The sequence below is a fragment of the Physeter macrocephalus genome, chromosome 15 (genome assembly GCF_002837175.3).
Source record: "Physeter macrocephalus isolate SW-GA chromosome 15, ASM283717v5, whole genome shotgun sequence".
NCBI classification, from domain to species: domain Eukaryota; kingdom Metazoa; phylum Chordata; class Mammalia; order Artiodactyla; family Physeteridae; genus Physeter; species Physeter macrocephalus.
The window spans coordinates 79,124,478-79,144,314 of record NC_041228.1 but is presented as its reverse complement, the minus strand read 5'-3'; the positions used below and the strand labels follow the sequence as shown (position 1 = coordinate 79,144,314).

At 43.8% G+C, this 19,837-nt stretch overlaps 1 protein-coding gene across 11 annotated transcripts in view; it reads right to left on the bottom strand.

Moving 5' to 3' along the window:
• PCMTD1 (protein-L-isoaspartate (D-aspartate) O-methyltransferase domain containing 1) overlaps positions 1-19,837 on the bottom strand; it is a 63,872-nt gene continuing 44,035 nt past the window's right edge. For 8 of the 11 annotated variants that reach the window (XM_024126982.3, XM_028500687.2, XM_024126983.3 and 5 more), the window contains 3 exons: positions 10,880-11,051; positions 9,218-9,341; positions 1-2,639 (listed from right to left, as the gene is read on the bottom strand). In XM_024126982.3, coding sequence (XP_023982750.1) covers positions 2,275-2,639; positions 9,218-9,341; positions 10,880-11,051 — 661 coding nt within the window. In that variant the 3' untranslated portion in view covers positions 1-2,274. Of the gene's footprint in view, positions 2,640-5,353; positions 5,587-8,738; positions 9,056-9,217; positions 9,342-10,879; positions 11,052-19,837 lie in introns of those variants that run through there. The other 3 variants (XR_008619513.1, XM_028500688.2, XM_028500689.2) reach the window with 3 other exon arrangements.

Below are 19,837 nucleotides of genomic sequence, written 5' to 3'. Positions count from 1 at the left end.
ATGAATACACTGCTCATCGTTTTCAATTACTTCATCTTTATTTGCGACCTCTCCACCTATAAAGCATAATTATCCACACTCAAATATAACATGATTCATTAAAAAATAAACACCCAAAATATTCTTAATCATTCTAATATACTCCCATTAATAGATAAAAGGGCTTTCGCTTAAAATTTCATTTTTTATTTCTACTTCTTTATTTAAAGTCAATAGTAAAGTCACAACTGTGAAATAAATGCATTTAAGAACACAAAAGATACATTTCAATGACAAAAAATAGGCAATGATTATGAAAACCTACTGTACATTTTGCCAAAGCCAACAGAATGAAAGCTGATATGAAAAACTCCATCTTCAAATATATCCTTAACGAAAACGTCCCTCATGAATAGTTAACACCATGATTTAAGAAACCGTTGTGTTTACGTTATCTGAACGCTCGCCCCGAAAACAACAAAGCTGGTGGGGGGGCGGCTAAATAAAAATATGTGGGCACCAGGAACTCAAAATTGAACTTCTAAATGGACACTGATTTCAAAATAAAACGAGCGTCTCTAACATGGTAATTGTATGAAACTATTTTTTTTCCTCGATAGAAATGAATGGGGCATTTCTTACCAATAACAGCTTAGTAATCACCTAAGAAAAATTGTGGAGATACCCCCAACGCCCAAGCCCAATGGTAAAAAACAAACAGCTTCCATGAAATTACCTTTCACATTACTAAAATATCCCAATTTACCTGGGATAATTCATGTTTAGACTATTTCAAACAGTTGTTTTCAGATGTGTGGAATTACCAGAGCTGAAATTTTCTTTATCTAACGGTCGAATCTTTGCAGAGACATAATAATCCTTCCACTACACATTGACTGCGTTTCCTCAAGCATACTTGTTCAACAGTTGTAACAGTGATGCTGGTGGTGGTAAGTGATACTCTCAAATTTTTCCTTTTAAAAAATATATAATCCATGGAACACTAAAGAGTAAATGTGCTACACTGTATACTTTCTTAAACAAGGCATGACTCTTCAGGCCCTAGGAGGAAGAAAAGAAACACACTAATAATGGCATTTCACCTGTTTCACTACTGACATTCAAATAATGAATACAGTAGTATGTGATATGAAGCAAAAAAATGAAAATCAGTGTTACTTCACCACAAAAAACAAGAACAAAAAAACATGGGAAGAAATTAAATGAGCCCAATGTAGGTCCCAAAGATTACACTACGATTCCGAATTTTCAAAGAAAAGGTCAACTACATATAATTTCTGTGAATACTTCCTATGCTACAAAGACGAATTTCAAAGCAAATGCAGGCTGGCGCAGCCCTACTTGTCAAGGATGAACCTGCCAATGAACCAGGAGTTCCCTTTGCTAAAGTGCACCTGTGACCAGCCCACTCAGGCCGATTCACCGATGAGCCATCAACAGCCGCGTAGAACAACGGACTCTCTTAAAGCAAATACTTTATACAGTGGACTACAGGGAAAACCGTCCTACATATACTATCTTCTAAAACTTCAGAGTAAGATAACCTCATCATTTTTAAATACTGAAAATGTAAAGGGTCCACACAGACTAAGAGTTGTATTAAGCATATACGTTTTACTTTAATATTCACTTGACGTGCTCCTAAAATCTCTATGAGAGAAGCAGATGTTTTCCCCATGTCTTTTGGCAACAGATTCAAGAGCAAGGGTAGCAGTGCTGTTGAACTCCCTGAAAGGAGGCTTTTTAAAGCTACATTACTCCGTATCTGCATCGTTATTGCACTCATACACTGCCCGGAACAGACCTACAGCAACTCAGCAATAGTGACTGCAACACACAAAGCTTCTGATTTCCTTGTTAGATAAAGGTTTCATGGAGGAAATGCAAATGGCTGCAATTCGAATCGGACTACATATGCTTCATGATTATTTCACCTTATGGAAAATTGAATCTAACCCTCACCACTACTAGTCTGTAAGGAACCAGACGAGGATCTGAAGGACCCAGTCTTGACTACTGTTACATTCCACTCTGGAAGTCGCTCCAAGTTAAAACAGCAATTTTTCCAAGATTTAAAGAAAAATATATTTTATAAAAGGGATTCTTTTTAATCACAGAATACATCATTTTTATTACTAAGACAGAAACAAGTTATACTTTTCCCACTAAAAATTCACTCTGATGAAAGAAAGAATTCTCTTTTAACTTCTAACAAATGCTACATTTTCAAGACTAAAGGAATTATCAGTAGGCATTCTTTCTTCTTGCTCTAAGTTATTTGTCCCTAAAATACGTCAAGTAAGCTTTTAAGGACTCGGGCAGGGGGAGCTTCATGATCTTCTCCCTCAGCAAGTTCTGGGGCGGCTCCTCCTGCTTCCGGCCTTCGCCGAGCTCTCTCTCCTCCCCCTCCTTATCTTCTTCCATCTTCTCCTCCTCCTCGCTGTCTAGAGGCTGAGGGATGAGCTGATTGCCCACAAAGACGTACGTGTTAATCCTCTGCTTGACCCGCTTCCTTTTCCTTTTGGGCGGAGCCCTCTGGGGAATCCCCTTGGCCTGCGCCTCCTCGTTTATGAAATTTCTAAGCGCGCGTCGGATGTAAATACGGGCCAAGTCCTGCAGATTCCTGACAGCACAGGGGGCTAAAAACACACGGAAAACACAAGAAGTAAAACGTTATATACTGTTTGTTCACTTCTCAGTGAATATTAGAAGACAGAGACATAAAAAACTCTGACTTTCATCTAACACAGACTTTAGGAAGGGCGCTTACTACGTGCCAGACCCACCGCAGTACCGAGGGCGGCGCACGGCACCGGGGTTTGTGTGGACAGACGTGTGCGCGCGCCAGGTGCGAGCACAAACCCTCTCGGCAAGGATCAACAACTGACAACAGCTGGAGCACACGTGAATTAAGTAGTTAGGAGACAAGCACAGAAGAGATTTTACCCTACACATTTTCTGTACTTTCTGATGTTGAAAAGCATGTGAAGGACCTATGTAAAAACCTCAAGTGAAAGCACTGTTTGAACAGCGTGCCTCGGTCTGAGCTCTGAACTACTACCCGCGTGCACACGCAGTTTCCGTCTTTCTGGAAATCAACAGGCAGAAGTGGTTCACAGGTGAAGGGCCAGCAGAAGTCACGCGGCGACACTTTAACAGCCCCCAACACCACGGCTCTAGGTGGCTGACGCCCACCTCGATCCAGCACACAGGCAGAGTCGGAGCAGGCCCGGTCTGCTTCACTCCGGCCCCCCACCGACGCGCAGATGTTAAGACCTAGAGCCACACGCCCCTCTTGGGGGCCTCCTCCAGTGCTCTGCACCCAGACAAAGAAAACCCTCAGGTCCCCACCTGAAATTCGTTTTTCCTAGTTTCCACCCCTGTGGGAATAAAACCCTATCCAGGATTCTTCTCAAATACCTAACAAAACAAAGCACAGCCCTCCTCAGTTCAACAGCACGAGGAAGCCTTCATCACTTTTCCCTTACTTTTAGCACTTTTTCTCAGCTACCTCCTTCCAAACCTTCCTGTTATCATGTCAGTTATGCGAATGTGTATGTGTTCAGTCTTTGCCCTCAACTGTGAGCTCTTGGGGGTGGGAGGTAGGAAGGGAGCCTGGGGCCCTTCCTCATCCTCCCCGCACAGGGCCTGCAGGCATGTGTCCTGTCCCGTGCGCTCGCCTCCCGCCCTAGTGCCCGGGGCTCTGCCCAGTCACAAGGCGGGCACGTCGTGCAGCGGGAGATGTGGTTTTTCATAAAACTCCAGGCAGGAGGCATTTCAGACCAATTCAAAGAGCCCTTAGCACATACTTCCTGGCCTGCTACAAAACCTCTTCCTTCAGACTCTCTACCGAAACCCAAAATGGAAAGGAATTCACGTCTACCCTGCCGTCTGCACCCGCCCCCAGCCATGCGGGGAAACTGGAACAACCTGTAACAACTCTGCCAGCAGCCAGCTGTGTGCGCACGCGACAGACTGAGACTGAGAGCGCCCCTGCTCTTACAGCGCGTGCACGTCTGGGGAGCGGCAGATAGAAAAGTACGGAACAAACCACCAGCGACGTAGCAAGTAACATGGGGGCCAGGCTGCTCCCGACTGGGTGGCCCTTGTGGCATCCCTGAGGACGTCAGGACTGCGCTTGGATCCGCGTGGGAGGAGGCCAGCCCGGAGTGCCTTGGGCGGAGGCAGGTGGGCAGCCCGCGCGGGTGACGGAGGAGCAGGAGGGCGCGGGGAGGGGCCTCGTCGTGCTCTGGAAGGCCGCGGCCATCAGCAACTGCAGGGTTGTGGGGAGGCAGGGTCGTGACGGATGAAGAGGACGGCCGGCCCCTCTGTGGGGTGGCGGCTGGCAGGGGAAGGGGCGGGGGGCCGCCGGACGTGCCAGGGGCCTGCGTGAGACAGGACCACGCCGGGGCGCAGAGAGGGGACACGCCTGAGCTCTGCTCCGAAGACAGGATGGATGGGGACGGGACGCGCAGAGTCTCTGGCCCCAGCGGCGAGGCAGATGCTAAGGCTGATTACCGCCGTGACAGAGAGAACAGTGCGGGGAGGAGAAGACAGAGATTTGCTTTGCTCCTGCTGTGTGTCCCAAATGGAGGTCTGGGCGCTCCCGCCACCCCGGGGGCGTTTCACACGTGGCAGCCCGTCAGTGCCGGGCGAGGCAAGCGGGGAGGGGCCGGCAAGGTGCCGGGGCCCCAGAGGCCACGCGACGTGCCGGCCCTTTGCAGCCGCGGCAGTCCCGTCAGCGCCGGGCTCAGGGCAGGGCCAGGCTGCCCCACGGGGGGCGCCGGCGGGAGGCAGGCCGGAGGTCAAGGGACCACTGCAGGAAGCAGGGTAGAGAACCACCGGGGAAGAGCTTCAGAAGCTACAAAGAAGAGACGGAATAACTTCGTCTTCTCGCGTCCCTGTGGGTGGGACCCGCCCACACCCCGCGTGCTCTCCCAACACCTTCACTGTCCCCCTCCTCTGCCGGCACCGCCTGCTGCTCCAGGGACATGACCACCGCCATGACTGCCAGGGCAGCCCGACTGCAAAAGCACCAACCAGACCCGGAGTGGAAAAGGATTCAGACCCGGCTTCATTCAGTCGCTTCTAACACTCACAGGTCCTAAAGCAGCACCCACAAGAGCCTCATTTAAACGTTTTTCTGATAATACGAAAACTTTTAGACAATTCTCAGCCCTACTTATTCAAAACTCCCAGTGTTTTCTGTACTTCAACCCTCCTTGTTCCTAATGCTTGGAGTCAATGGACCAGACAACACTAGTCCTGACTGCTATAAAACTCTACCGTGAGTTGAAGCTTTCAGGCCCAAACTACAATGGAGGTTATCTCTAACACACACACGCGCGCACACACACACACACACACACACGTCAGCTCTGTTTGTTTCCCCTAAGGTGGTCTCTATGTAGATTTTATAGGAACCTAGCAGTCAGCACTTTCATTTTTATTTGTCAAGGAAGACTGAAAAGGGCACTGGATTTAGGTCAAACCCCATTTTTAACCTACAGAACGGCAACTTCGTATGGCTCGGTGTGGTGCGGTTCCCCAGTTCGTGAGATCTCCTGACCTCTGTGATGCTGAGATCTAGAAGAAGAAATGTACATTTGGCTTCCCCTTCCTGACACAGAGCTCCTAAAACACGTGGAATTTCCTAAGTGATGAGAGCATCAAAGTGAAAAGCAGTGCCTTTTAGCGTTCACAAGAAGCTCCTTTCAACCACACGTGAGTCGATGTTACGGGGGTGACTCTCAGTCAGCCCTTCAAGGTGCTAGGCTGCTTGTCGGGGGCACCAACCATGGGATGAGAGAAATGGAACTTTCAGGCTACCCCTCCAGCGACGGGAAAGGGGCTAGAGGCTGAGCTAATCACCGAGAGTACATGATTTAATCAATCGAACCTCCACAAAAGCCCCTAATGGAACGGGCTCGGAGAGCTTCTGGGCTGGTGAACAGCTGGAGGTGCTGGGAGGGTGGTGCGTGCAGAGGGCGTGGAGGTCCGCGTCCTCCCCACACGCCTCGCCCTGGGCATCACTCCCATCCGTTACATGCAGACGATGAAAGCGTCTGCTTCACAGCCTTGCTGTGGATTTAAATGAGTTATATGAAGTAAAGCACATGGCTACAGAGGTCACGAGGTCTGGCTACCAGTCTTCAAAGAAAGGAGTGATCATACACGACTCGAGACAGGGATGCTGGAAGGGCTGACTTTTGCGATAATGTGAATTTCAATGGAAAAGATGATGCGAGCCTTCTCAGTGGAAAGGTCATGTTGTACCTCACAGGAGACGCACCGCGGCTGCAGTGCCGCTTAGCAACGAGGTCGGGCAAACATCCATTTTTTCCTGTTCACCCACCTGTGCAAAGAAGGATGCCTTTTTGAAGGAGAGCAATGGATGGAACCATGCTCATCCACTGACCCTATTATATCAGAAACTGTGAGAGATCTGGTCCCCAAATCACCATATCACTTTCTTTCTACTTTTTTATTTCTGTCCATTATGCTTTGGTTTAAAAAAAAATGGACTTGAACTCATTTTGGCTCTATACTTACTACTGTGTGAGCTTAATCCTCTGAGTGAATTTACTCACCCCCGAAATGAGAATAACAAAGCCTCCCCGCTCTACTTTAGAGAAGTAGTGCGTGAATCAAATCAATTAAAACATGCGGCTGTTCCCCAGTTAATCTAACGAGTAATCTGCTCTCCTGCATTCTGGGAGCCGCTCCAGCAAATTATCGAACTCTAGGAGGGGTCATGGGGGCCTGATTCATAAGCAGCCTGTGAGAAGCTGGAGGAGGACAGAGCCTGTAGGCTGCGGGGTCTGTGCTAGCACCGGCGAGCGCCGGAACCGCACCAGACCACAGTACAGCTCGCTGGGGTCCGCAGAGCACTGCAGGATCGCTCAGGGAGGACCCACAGGTCTGGAGGACAGGAGGATTCGGTAGGTGGTGTATAAAGGAAACAGTTTTCCTTTAGTCGGTGTAGAGTTTTTCCTTCACCCCTTCTAAAGGGCCTGCTATGAAATTTATGTTTAGAATGTCTTATACCAAAGAAAGAGAAAGAAATATGACTCTAAGTTGAATAAAAATTTGTGATGAACCTGAAGAAAAGTTATAAATACATTTTAGTAACTGTTATATGAGCAATTTCATAGCTACAAAATACATTTGGCAAAGGATTTGCACATGTATTTTTTAGGCTTTTTTGTGCTAACATTCTTGACGTTTTTATTCCCTATAATTAATGAAATAATGTTCTCTACACAGAAACCTATTTTAATTAACTTACTTTAACAGAAAAGCAAACGTGTTCTTATTCTCCACGCATCCTATTCCATTTCAATTCCTAGCTATCTGGGTCCCCAAGTCCACCTCTCCACTGGGAAGAACTTGAGCAGGGGAAACGGGTGTAATTTACTGACCTTCCCAAAATCCCAATACTATTCTTTACTAAGCCATTATTACTTGCTAAGCACTTTATAAACACTACTTCATTTAATTCTCAAAACCACCCCAGGGCTTCCCTGGTGGCACAGTGGTTAAGAATCCGCCTGCCAATGCAGAGGTCATGGGTTCAAGCCCTGGACCAGGAAGATCCCACATGCCGTGGAACAACTAAGCCCGTGCCTGCAACTACTGAGCCTGCGCTCTAGAGCCTGCATGCCACAACTACTAAGCCCTCATGCTACAACTACTAAAGCCCACGCGCCTAGAGCCCGTGCTCTGCAACAAAGAGAAGCCACCGCAATGAGAAGCCCGCGCACCGCATGGAAGAGTAGCCCCGCTCACCACAACTAGAGAAAGCCCGTGCGCAGCCAACAAAGACCCAACGCAGCCAAAAGTAAATAAATAAAATCAATAAATTTAGGGCTCCCCTGGTGGCGCAGTGGTTGAGAGTCCGCCTGCCAATGCAGGGGACGCGGGTTCGTGCCCCGGTCCGGGAAGATCCCACGTGCCGCGGAGCGGCTGGGCCCGTGAGCCGTGGCCGCTGAGCCTGCGCGTCCGGAGCCCGTGCTCCGCAACGGGAGAGGCCACAACGGTGAGAGACCCGCGTACCGCAAAAAATAATAATAATAATTAATTAATTAATTAATTAATTTTAAAAAAAAACAAAACAAAAAAAAACACCCCAAAAGGCCACAAAACCACATGGGTTGCAAGAGGGTAAAATAACCCTGAAAATAAAATGAAATCTCTCCCAGGTTCCTATGAAATAAATTCATTTAAAAAGCAAATTAAACCAAGAAGTCTACTATGGTGAAGTTCTAAAGCTCATTTCTGGCACAGAACTTTACTTATTGGTTTCCAAAGCCATGATACACGCTGGGCCAACCACTGCCACACTCCCCGCTCTTCCTCGGGGTCTCAGCAGCCCTCGGGGAGCTCAGCGCTCCCGCCTTCTCCAAAGTCTGGTTTCGCACACCACACACTGCTGTCCTCCCACTTCTCGGCCCTGCCCCTGCCTGTGGTCCAGCTCTGATCTGATGGATCACAGGCCCAGTCCCAGCGCCTCCCCTGAATCTCCTCACCCATCCTCATAGCTCTTGCAGCAGGGTGACACCCATACGCCTACCTAACAGGAAACTCAAGCACAGCCAAAATAAAAGTCTCTGATCTTGCTACACCGCTTTCCAAGCTATTCACCCTCAGTCCTCAACAGCAATAAATGGTACCATCACTCAGTGAGGGGCTCAGGGTAAAACTTGAGAGCCCTCTTTTTTCCTCCACCATTTTCCTACCTTCAAACAACTCCACCCCCATCAACACTGACTCCCTCCTTGAGGACGAGGAAAGTCCCCATCAGCTCTCCCCTGCGGCCCAGCCGAGAAGCTTCAGCGACCCTGAAGGTTGTTGCTGGTCGTGGAACAAGCAAGCTCCTTCAGCCCAAGAAGGGCTTTTGTGTTTGCTGTCCCTCTGTATGGAAGATGATGCCGACCAGTTTACCAGAATTAATAAATTCACAACTGGAAGTAATAAATCCATCTTTTCGTTTGAGCTGCCCCTTCTTTTCATGCCTCCATGAAGGCAGCTAACAGGGTCTGGTGCAAGGTAGGAGCTTTATCCAAAAAAAAAACAACAAAAAAACAAATCAATCCATGGAATGTATTGCTGCATCGTTTACTTAACTCTTCATAATTAACACAGTCCATTAATCCCAAGCACAGCTGCTGAACAACATAAGCCACAGTCCAGTCAGAAAGGCCCAGCGATTACTTACGGAGGCCCACAGAATCTGGTTTGCCATTGTCATTCTTGCTCGGCTGCACAAGTGGGGCAAATGACACAGCAAGGATGTTTTTACTTTCCCAAGTGTTTTGTCCAGTTCGCATAATTTGTGTTAACTATTTAGAGGGAGAAAAGAAATAGAACGGCTTAATCTTGGAAGTGTGATCACCTTACAGTCACAATTTTAACAGAATAACAGCAGTGATTGTTATATAATCACTTGTATCTGAATGCAACCAAATTACTTTCGCTTAAATATTTACCATAAAATGATACAGGAGGAATCACAAATACTTGCTGTTCAAGACAGACACCTGAGCACAAAGGGCATGACTCTGCAGGTTGTATCTGGGGTCTGAGGGCTTCTAGGGGTGCTCTTCCAACCCACACCTGCCACTGGCCCCCAAAACACACGTCTCACACAGGTTCAGTTGTTTGGTTAAAGTGTTGTATCAGTAAAAACACGTTTTCATTACTGTACCAACGAATCAACTTCATGATCTTCCATGGTGGTTATAAAACACAGATTCTAATTCTAATCCCAACTTGACGTTTCATAGATAAATGTAATTAGTCACAAGGGGATTTAGAAGTTTTACCCACTCAGCAAATACCCACCATCAGTTCTTGAGAAAAAATATTAGCTCAGTACATGACTGAAGGAAGATGAATTAGTATCTTCAATTTATATTATAGAAACCAGCCTATTATATTTTACATTAGTACAATAGTATATAATAAATATTCAATAAACTACCAATGGGAAACCATATTTTAAATGCTTAAAAACATCTCTTTAAAGGAAAACAGAAAAAGACGATTAATCTGGGAGTCTCAACTCCGGAAGCATTCAAGTAACAACATTTTTCCAAGAATGTGTTTTAATGAATGCTTTATATTCTGTCTTTTTAATAACGGACAAACACAGTACTTGGTGATGGTGAAATACTCTGACCTGCAAATCACATGTGTGAACTTAGGGGCCCCTCAGATACACAAACTCCAAGAAAACGACCACACTACGTCCCAGTCATCTTGGACAATCTAGCTTCTACTTAGAAACCACAAGGTGTTTTAAACAACTCAGATGTAGGTTAATATGAATATAAAAGATATTTTTTGAAATGTATATTTATAAAATTTCAAAGTAAAAGAGCCACCCATTTTCTGAATACATTAGTATTTCATACACTTATTATACCTAATAATTCCAAACCAAAGGCAGACAATAGGTGAAAAATACTTTCAAATGTGCCTATGTATACTAAAAGAAGATCCAAAAATTTTCTGGATGGAGTTCAGCAGCTCAAACCAAACCCCAAACAGGATTTCCTTGTCATATGTTCAGCTAGAAGCAGTTACCACATTCAGCGGAACTCCCTCCCCTCACCCCGGCGAGGACACCAAAGGGGGAGCAGCGCGGCGGCTCAGCGCGGCTCTCCTGACCCGGGTTATGACCCGGGTTAACGGGGCTTCTCCGCACCTGCCCCGGTTAACAGCCGAGAGCCCGTTTCAGTGTTTTCCTCTATAGGCAGATCTGTGAAGGGTATTTATTTCTTCCTTAAAGCTTACAGTGTACCTTTCACTGAGGTCGCGCTCCCCGTCTTACACTAAGTGCGTTTCCCACATCAAGTGAGAGGACAGTGGAGGCTACCTGATCTTCTACGGGCATGACCAGGATGCCCCCAACTTTCAGCAGTATCTTCATGTAGTGTTCATGGTCCTTCTGCACTCCAGCCCCACAGTAGACCCGATCATACTGATGGCTGTCGGACGCTATCTGGAGACAATTACCAACCACAAACGCAGGCTCACAGAACTCGAATCTATACGGAAAACAGACAGTATTTTAGCTCATTAAGCAAAAGATCAGATCTAAACAAATTAACATAGTCCAGCTTCTTGAAATAGTGAAGTTACCAAATTAATTATAAGGATAAATTATAAAATTTGATTGAAATATCAGATTTATCAAGTTTAACACTGATCAAATATATTGTTTTATTATCAGTGATGCAGTGTACATTTTTTCAAAACATTAACCTTTCTTTGGCCACACTGAAACCTTACTTAAGGCTTAAAAGGTGAATATAGTGAAAAGCCATCCCACCAATCTTGTGATGCCACAAAGGACAGACAATAAGGATGAGAATCCCAAGGGTCAAACAAAAGAGAAAAGGCTTCACTCCCACCGCCCTTTCCCAAAGCAGCCAGGGGCCAGAGGACATGGAAGGGCTAAGCGCGGTCTCCACTGTGGGCGCCTTGCTGCAGTTAACAGTGGCAAAGCTCGTCAGGAAAAGACACTGGTGCCCTACCCTACGCTCTTGCAACCACTGAAGAGTAGGGGGATTTTCCTAATAGATTTTGGCAGAACTATGTTACAGGATTGGAAAAGAGAGCAGAACGAAGTGTTTTCTGGCCCCCGTGATCTCCCTACACGACAAAAGAAGAGAGATGGACGGTTTCAAAGCAAAGGCATCTTATCTTATCCAGGCCGCCTGTTCCTGGTTACAGTGTTGGGTCATTGTATATAGACTTATGCTTTTACAAACTATCCTATTTAGACTTCTACTTTATTCCTTAAGTTCTGGCAAATCTGAAAACAGTCTCTAAAATACATAATTAAAAGCCTAATGCACTAATAAAATACGTACGGTAATTTTTTTAATTAATTCATGAAATATCCTTTCACTTTTAAGTTGACTGATGTTAATTGGACCACACAGCAAAACCAGGCTACATTTGAGGATGAAATAATTTACATTAAAAGTTTCGGCATGCAGTGAAAAATGACTCTGAATCATAATCATTTTTATTTTGTAAAACGTATCCTTTCCTTTGGTAATTAACAGACTTATTATGCAGTAAGTTCCCATTAAAACTCACTGAAGTACAGACACACTATGGTCATCGATATTTAAAGAAGAGTTTCGCAGCGTGATGCCGTCCTCAACTTCCCGTCCCCGTGGTGGGGGGCTGGGGGCATGAGGGACAGTGTAGAGCCGGCACCCTCCTCTCCACACGGGGCTCCACACAGGGCCGGCTCCGCGCCACCTGCGCCCCGGTGCTCACGCTTTCTGGCTCTCCCCCTCCCTCCACCGCTTCCCGCATGGCTGCTCAGCACAGGTCCACGCCCCTTAGAGGGCCATGTGGGGCTCCTTGCGGTTCTACCTGGAGGTCCCCCCTTCTAGACTCACTCCCTGGCTCTGCCCCCTATCCCACACACACTGCGCTGCAGCCACAGGTTGAATTATTGGCTTCTCATCACTTCGGGGAAATATTACAAAGTGTCTCCTGTATCTGTGTCTGTGCTGTTCCTCTACTGAAAGGCCCCTCCTTCTCTTCTTGATAAACGCCTAGCATCACTTGGAGACACAGTTCAAATATGAGCTACACAATGAAATCCTACCCGACTCCTTAAGAGGATCTCATTCTTCCTACTTGCATAATACACACAAAAGTGTAAACCTACCTATGTAATGGACGATGTTTAATTTCTCTCTTACACTCAACACAACCTAGGATTGTCTAAAATATGGCTTTCAAATAACTAAATAATGAGGATCACGTGGTTTAATCACCTCATCAAGGATGCTCATCACAGTAAGCATCCTTTAAAAAGAAAAAAAAACAGTATTTTCAATCTAAAAATTCTCATTCTTATAAAAATTCATTTTAAATAACTTAATTTTATAATAATTTAAGCCAGTCTTAAAATTTTCAGGATGAACGTGAGCAGGGAATTTAAATTTAAAAATCTGAATTACTAAACCTCTTTTACCGTTAAGTCTGTTAAATCAACTTAAAAAGATGCTTATAGTTTAGGGCTTCCCTGGTGGCGCAGTGGTTGAGAATCTGCCTGCCAAAGCAGGGGACATGGGTTCGAGCCCTGGTCTGGGAAGATCCCACCTGCCGCAGAGCGGCTAGGCCCATGAGCCACAACTACTGAGCCTGCGCGTCTGGAGCCTGTGCTCTGCAACAAGAGAGGCTGCGACAGTGAGAGGCCCGCGCACCGCGATGAAGAAGTGGCCCCCCCTCGCCGCAACTAGAGAAAGCCCTCGCACAGAAACGAAGACCCAACACAGCCAAAAATAAATAAATAAATAAAATTTTTATAAAAATATGCTTATAGTTTAAAAGTTTCCTACTAGTTAAAAATACATGATAGCTCACAGAACTATTATCTAGGAAAACACCATTACAAGTAAACAACTTACAATTAAAACCACTTCTCATATTCGTGATATTTTTATATACTCTCATCCCAGCAAAATGAATTAGAAAGAATTCAGTGTCTGATTCTAAAATCAAATGTGTGACTCTAGCCAAGTGACCTGACACTAGTGATTAGGACAAGTCACTCCAAATACTGTTTGTGGAGCACCGTTTGTGTGCTCCATAAATAAGACTGAGGATGCAAGGAAACGGACAGCCCAGGGGAGTGAGAGAAAGGCTCCCTGAGAAACGGTTAAGCCGTGATCTGAAAGGTGAGACAGGACAATCAAACCACACTATCCGAGATGGTAGCCACTTGCCACATGCGGATACGAGCCCCACACTGAGATGTGCTGAAAGGATAAAAATCACACAAGATCTCAAATATTCAGTATGAAAATGTAAAATATCTCAGTATTCCTTTTATATGCGTGTGTGTGTCTATGTGTGTGTGTGTCTATGTGTGTGTATGTGTGTGTGTATACTTCAACAGCCGCATAAACTGAAAACACTGAACAACTACCCTTCTAACTTTATCACCTGTCAACAGGAGCTTCGAATATTTTCCTTAACACAAACTTCCCTTTGGAATATTCTCCTGGTTTTCCTGGTATCTCTTTGAACACTTCCTCTGAATTTTAATTGTATCTCCATCACCTACTACAGGCCTCAAAAAAGATTTACTAAGTAGGCAAAAAACATAAGAAACAAAATTGTTTTGTCAGCTGTTCCACCTACCAACTTTGAATATGAACCCAAACTTGCCAAATTAAATACGTTAATCACAAGAACCCCAGGACTAGAAGAGAAACCTGCACAGAAACAGCTACAGAAAAAATATGTGCCCATGGCATCAATATGATGGTTCTTGTTTTACTAAATTGGACAACTATAAATAACTGTAGCTTCATGTTACAAAATACTTGATTTTTTCCCCAAGTGCCAAACAAAAAGCAAAACTCAAACGGTAAAAAAAAGAACAAAACAAACCCTTTTGCCTTTAATGAATAAACCAAACCAACTGTCCTCTAACTGAAAGGTACTTTTTAGGGGTCTTTCTGAAGATCTTAAATAAGCCACCTTATTCTAGGAAAGAAAGTCTTTTCCCTTGTAATGCAGATCTGAACAAGTATATCTGCTTCCACTTAGGGAATATTACAAAGAATCATTACAGAGAAAAATTAGACCTCTAAATTTATAAATAATTTCTACTAATGCAAGTGGACCATATACCTCTAACAAATGCATATGGGGTCTTTACACTTTCATTTAACATACCAAATTAATTTCCTTCACCAGCATACTCAAATTTTGAAGTTTAACTGAGCTTGAGACAACATTCCAAAAAGAGTAGAAGGACCAGACTATTTCTAGACACAAAATAGTAAAGCTTCAAGGACATATCAGGTAGAAGGGTGAATATTTTTAAATATAGGCACGAAAACACCTAGAACATAGTAATTTACTAGTTACAAGAAACATGTCTAGCAGAGACAGTGTTCCGTCTGGGTACTGTTTATTACACTTACAGCCATGGCTTCAGCTTCTCCACCAATAATTCACGAATCCTTCACGTTAGCAAAGAAAACAAAACAACTCTCCGACTGCCTGTACTTATAATAACATTATCTTTTTAAATACACAAATGGGTTACAGATTATCTTTCCTAATAAAGGATTTAGAGATGAGCTTTAGGTAGAGGTGAGGATCTTACACTTAGACATTTTGTACTCTGATACTGAAATTATGGCTCATTTTTAAAATAGCATTTCATGTAAATAAATTCATACAAATCCTACTGCTAATAATATTTTTTCAAAAGTCTATGATTAAAATGTTTCAGGCAAACGTTTACGGATGTGCTCATATATGTATGAAAAACAAATGACTGATTTGAGGCATGGATGACAGCTACCGAGTGGCTAGAGTCAATTACAACTGCTATTAATTCTTCCAGTGTAAAGAAGAAAATAAAGAGAACAGCTTCCTCCTTCAGCTTTAACTAGATTCTGAAAGCTGCATCTTCCCTAAGTTTCCACAAACCTCTATAGGCAAAGGACATATTTTATAACAAAAATACCATTCTGTATAATCTGGAAGACTGTAGTAATAAACTAACCAGAAGTTTTCACTTTATTATAAAATAGTGCTACATTATTTATAGATTTAGACATAAAATCTAGGTTTAAAAATAGTGAAAGAGAAAATCCAAATTCCACCTTTTCACATCAAGCACACACAAATGGAACCTGAGAAGGGGAAAAAAAAAAAAAAAACAGCAAATCAAAAATAAACAAACCAAAAAAAGAAAGACAAGAGACCTACCAAAAGGAGACTTCCTATGTGGCTATCATTTTAATCCTAAAAGTATGGTTCTTGTGTTCTCTTCCAGTTTTCATACTTGATTTAGGGGAGCTCATTAAAATTCTATGTCTGTTAGTAACATGAAAAGTAGCAATCATTTTTATCCTTTGAAGAAAATTTCCAAAACAAAATTTCCCAGATACAGATACCTTATACTCCTAAATTACACCAAATTATACTTCCTAACAATGTAAGTTACCTGTATACAAAAAAAAAAGTTAAACAGTTCTAAAATGTAATAACTACAAATTCATCCACTTTAGACTTGTAATTATTTATTGATTTAAACCTGAAAATCTAATGGCTTTTTAGACTCTTACGTCGAGAGGGAAGATTATTTGACATGCCCTTACTAAAATAAAACGTGCACGGAAAATCATTTGTGGGAAAAGAGAGAGCACAGATAACTTGGTCTACAACATGAGCGCTTGGCCAAACTAGCATCCGGATTCCAATCACTTACCTCAGCAGTGCTTTTCTTTACAGGTGCATGCTGGATTATCTTCATCTCGAGATGGACAGACGATTCCATTCACAGCAGGGACCTTGCCAACTTGCCCATATAATTCTTTTGATAAGCTGCTAGGAGACCAGGGTGACCTAGCCTTGCCCTGCAGCTTCCCTCTTAGACGGATAGTCTAGGTCTAGGAGCTGACTGAGAGTAGAAAAAACAACACTCCCCCCTTCAATACACCGTTGGAGTGGGAGCTGACAGTTTGCACACCTAGTTTATCATGTGCCATAGGATGCTGTCATTGAAATGTCAGACTATTATTCCCGTGGAATAAAGGACTTCAAGGACAAAGGAAAGAATCCTATCTTGTTCTCATACCTCATCCAAAACAACCTGCCAAATGAATCACAGACACTTCTTTTTCTTAAAACACTTTGTCATAATATACATTTTGAACTCTTACGGCTAGGACTACTTCATTAAAACAATACTTCACAACCTTCCATTGGGAAGAAAACCCAAGGAAACGTTAATCTCTTGATCTCCAAGTACAGTTATACCATTCAAAAACTCGTACAACCAAGGATTAAGCTACTGAATTTCAAAAAATTTTAAAAAACAAAGACTTTACCTTTTCAAGTGGTTTCCCTTCCAACTGTATCAAACTCATTGCAGAATAATTCAAGCATTATTTAAAGCACAGTGTTAAGAGTAAATACACAGATTTCTCACTGAGTAGAGCTTTAGGAGACTCCACAGGACCAAAAACAATCTCTAAACATTTTATAGGGAATGTGACAGGTACGCAGTATAAACGTGAGCCTTCATATATTTCAACAATAATTTCTTATAAAGTAACTTGGGATAAAAACTATTTTATCTCTGTCAAACAGTATGTCATTCCCGGAATAATTTCTTCTCCTAAAATGTGTTAGAAGCCATCAAACTTTCCCCCATGCCACTTCTAACCGATGTTAAAATACATTAACTGGCAGCCCTGATGACTATTTTTAAGCATTTTTCTGTCCCACCATTTGAATGTTTGTCACGATTAAAAACTGTGTTTACAACCTATAATAGCTCTCATAAAACTACCATCTGAACATTATTAATATACCAAAGTGTTCAAGTATCCGAGAACTAGTTTGAAATAATGTTGACTATATACCTATAGATAGCAAAACTACTTCAAGTATGCCATAATTCTCTTAAAGATGAAGCAGGACTGCTCTAGTGATAAACTGGTAGAATATGGTATCATTTAATTTTTTCCAATGCAAACTGAACTATGTGGAAAAGGAGCCTATAATTAAAAATAAAATTAGGACCCTAGACATTGCCACAAATCAATCAAATCTTCTAAAATGCAGACAACTACACTAGCTCTGAAGGTAATTTAAAGTGTGTACCTTGACTGACCCTGAGGGACACGCTTCCTCTCCTGCCCATCTCCATCACCCATACCACAGGCAAGTCTCATTAATGAACAGGTAGCTGTGCTTTCTGATAAAAATGCTATAGTACACGTAACCATGCTAACAGCACTCCCTAAATTCTAATCTGGAAAAAATAAATAAATGATGGAAATAAAAGTGCTGCTTCAACTTTTGTATCTGGGGCCAAGTTGCTAGGCTGTAATTCATTGGCACAGCTTACCCCTGGGAAGAAACACTAGAATAAATCAGTTTTTACATCATCATAGCTAAATCAGAACTAAACAAAAAGACTGGCCTAGCTGAAGTTATGGATTGTCTAACCCTGTTTTCCCATCTGGGCAATGTGGACATCAATATTGCCTCTAGGGGGCTTCCCCAGTGGCGCAGTGGTTGGGGAGTCCGCCTGCCGATGCAGGGGACGCGGGTTCGAGCCGTGGTCCGGGAGGATCCCACATGCCGCGGAGCAACTGAGCCCGTGCGCCACAACTACCGAGCCTGCACTCTAGAGCGCGCGAGCCACAGCTACTGAAGCCCACGTGCCACAACGACCGAAGCCCGCGTGCCTGGAGCCCGTGCTCCGCAACAAGAGAAGCCACTGCAATGAGAGGCCCGCGCACCGCAACGAAGAGTGGCCCCCGCTCGTCGCAACTAGAGAAAGCCCGTGTGCAGCAGAGAAGACCCAATGCAGCCAAAAATAAAAAAATAAAATAAAATTTAAAAAAAAAATTTTTATATATATATATATATATATATATATATCCTCTAGGACTGTGGGTACAGCACTTAGAATGGTACTTGGTACTTAAGGAACAGATAATACACATTACCTGCTGTTATTTTTATCATCTCATTACTGTCTTCATGACTCATTTCTACAACAAACTGTAGAAACAACAGTCCTCCATTCAAAGAGAATGAAAATCTTCAATTAGTCAGGCTACGCTGCACTGACAGCAGAGTATCTCCAAAATCACGTACAGCATCCTTGGAGGGGAGAGGAGACAGGACCTGCCGTCTCACAGGGAATGGCACACCCCAAAGCACGCCCTCTAGGGAGCCAGGTCAGCTCCACATATACTTCGTACACAAACACATAAATGAAGCCGTGAATAAATGCTACACCAATTACCAACTTACTTGCAAAGCACTCACAGGGTAAAGGTTTACAATTCACGCTCCTTTGACTTACTCTTCCAGGTAAACACAGCTGGAGAGATTATTTTGCTTACTCTACGTGCACAAACACTGATTCAGACAACCTGACCTTCCCCAAACTTCCCTTCCCTCATGAAAGCCAGACACCTAAGGGCCTTTAGAACTTAGGCCCAAAGCCTCGTTTGTCTCAGAGTGGCCAAGATAAAAACGTCGCGGAGCGTGTGTGTGACGAGCAGAACAGGGGTCGTCAGACCACGGACAAGAGGCCAAATGCAGCCCGCGCTTGTTTCTGTCAATGAAGTGGTACCAGAACCCCTCGCCCACCCCTCCACAGGGTGTCCCAGGAGGCCCCTGCACTGCAGTGGCAGAGCTGAGCGGCTGCCACAGAGACCACCTGGCCCAGGAAGCCAGATACATTCACTACCTGGTCCTTCATTTGAAAAAGCTTGCCAGTGTTCTAGAGGACCTTTGAAATCAGTGTCAGTTCATTAGGGAATTTCGGGCATGTGGGTATACCACAGGCAGAGCAAAGGAATAAACCACACAAGAGAACTCCCCCTTCCCTCCTATCTCCAAGTACAGTAAATTCAGGGTAGCCTCTCCAAATTATTTCATTTGCTGATACAGAACCAAGACATAGAAAGAAAGTTTAAAAGTATACACATTATACTAAGGATCTTTTTACTGAAAGAAGAAATAGTACTTTCAAGACTCAGGAACCAAGCTTGCTTTATAAGGAACACAGAGAAACATACATCTGTATTATTTTTTTTAATATGTATCTTACATTATATATTCTAATGTTGAGTAGTTTATTGAATCTTTTCCCACCTACTATGTTTGGGAGTTCACTATGATCTCCAATAGATATACATAAGAAAACTTTAAAGATACAATTTAAGGGCTTCCCTGGTGGCGCAGTGGTTGAGCGTCCGCCTGCCGATGCAGGGGAACCGGGTTCGCGCCCCGGTCCGGGAGGATCCCACGT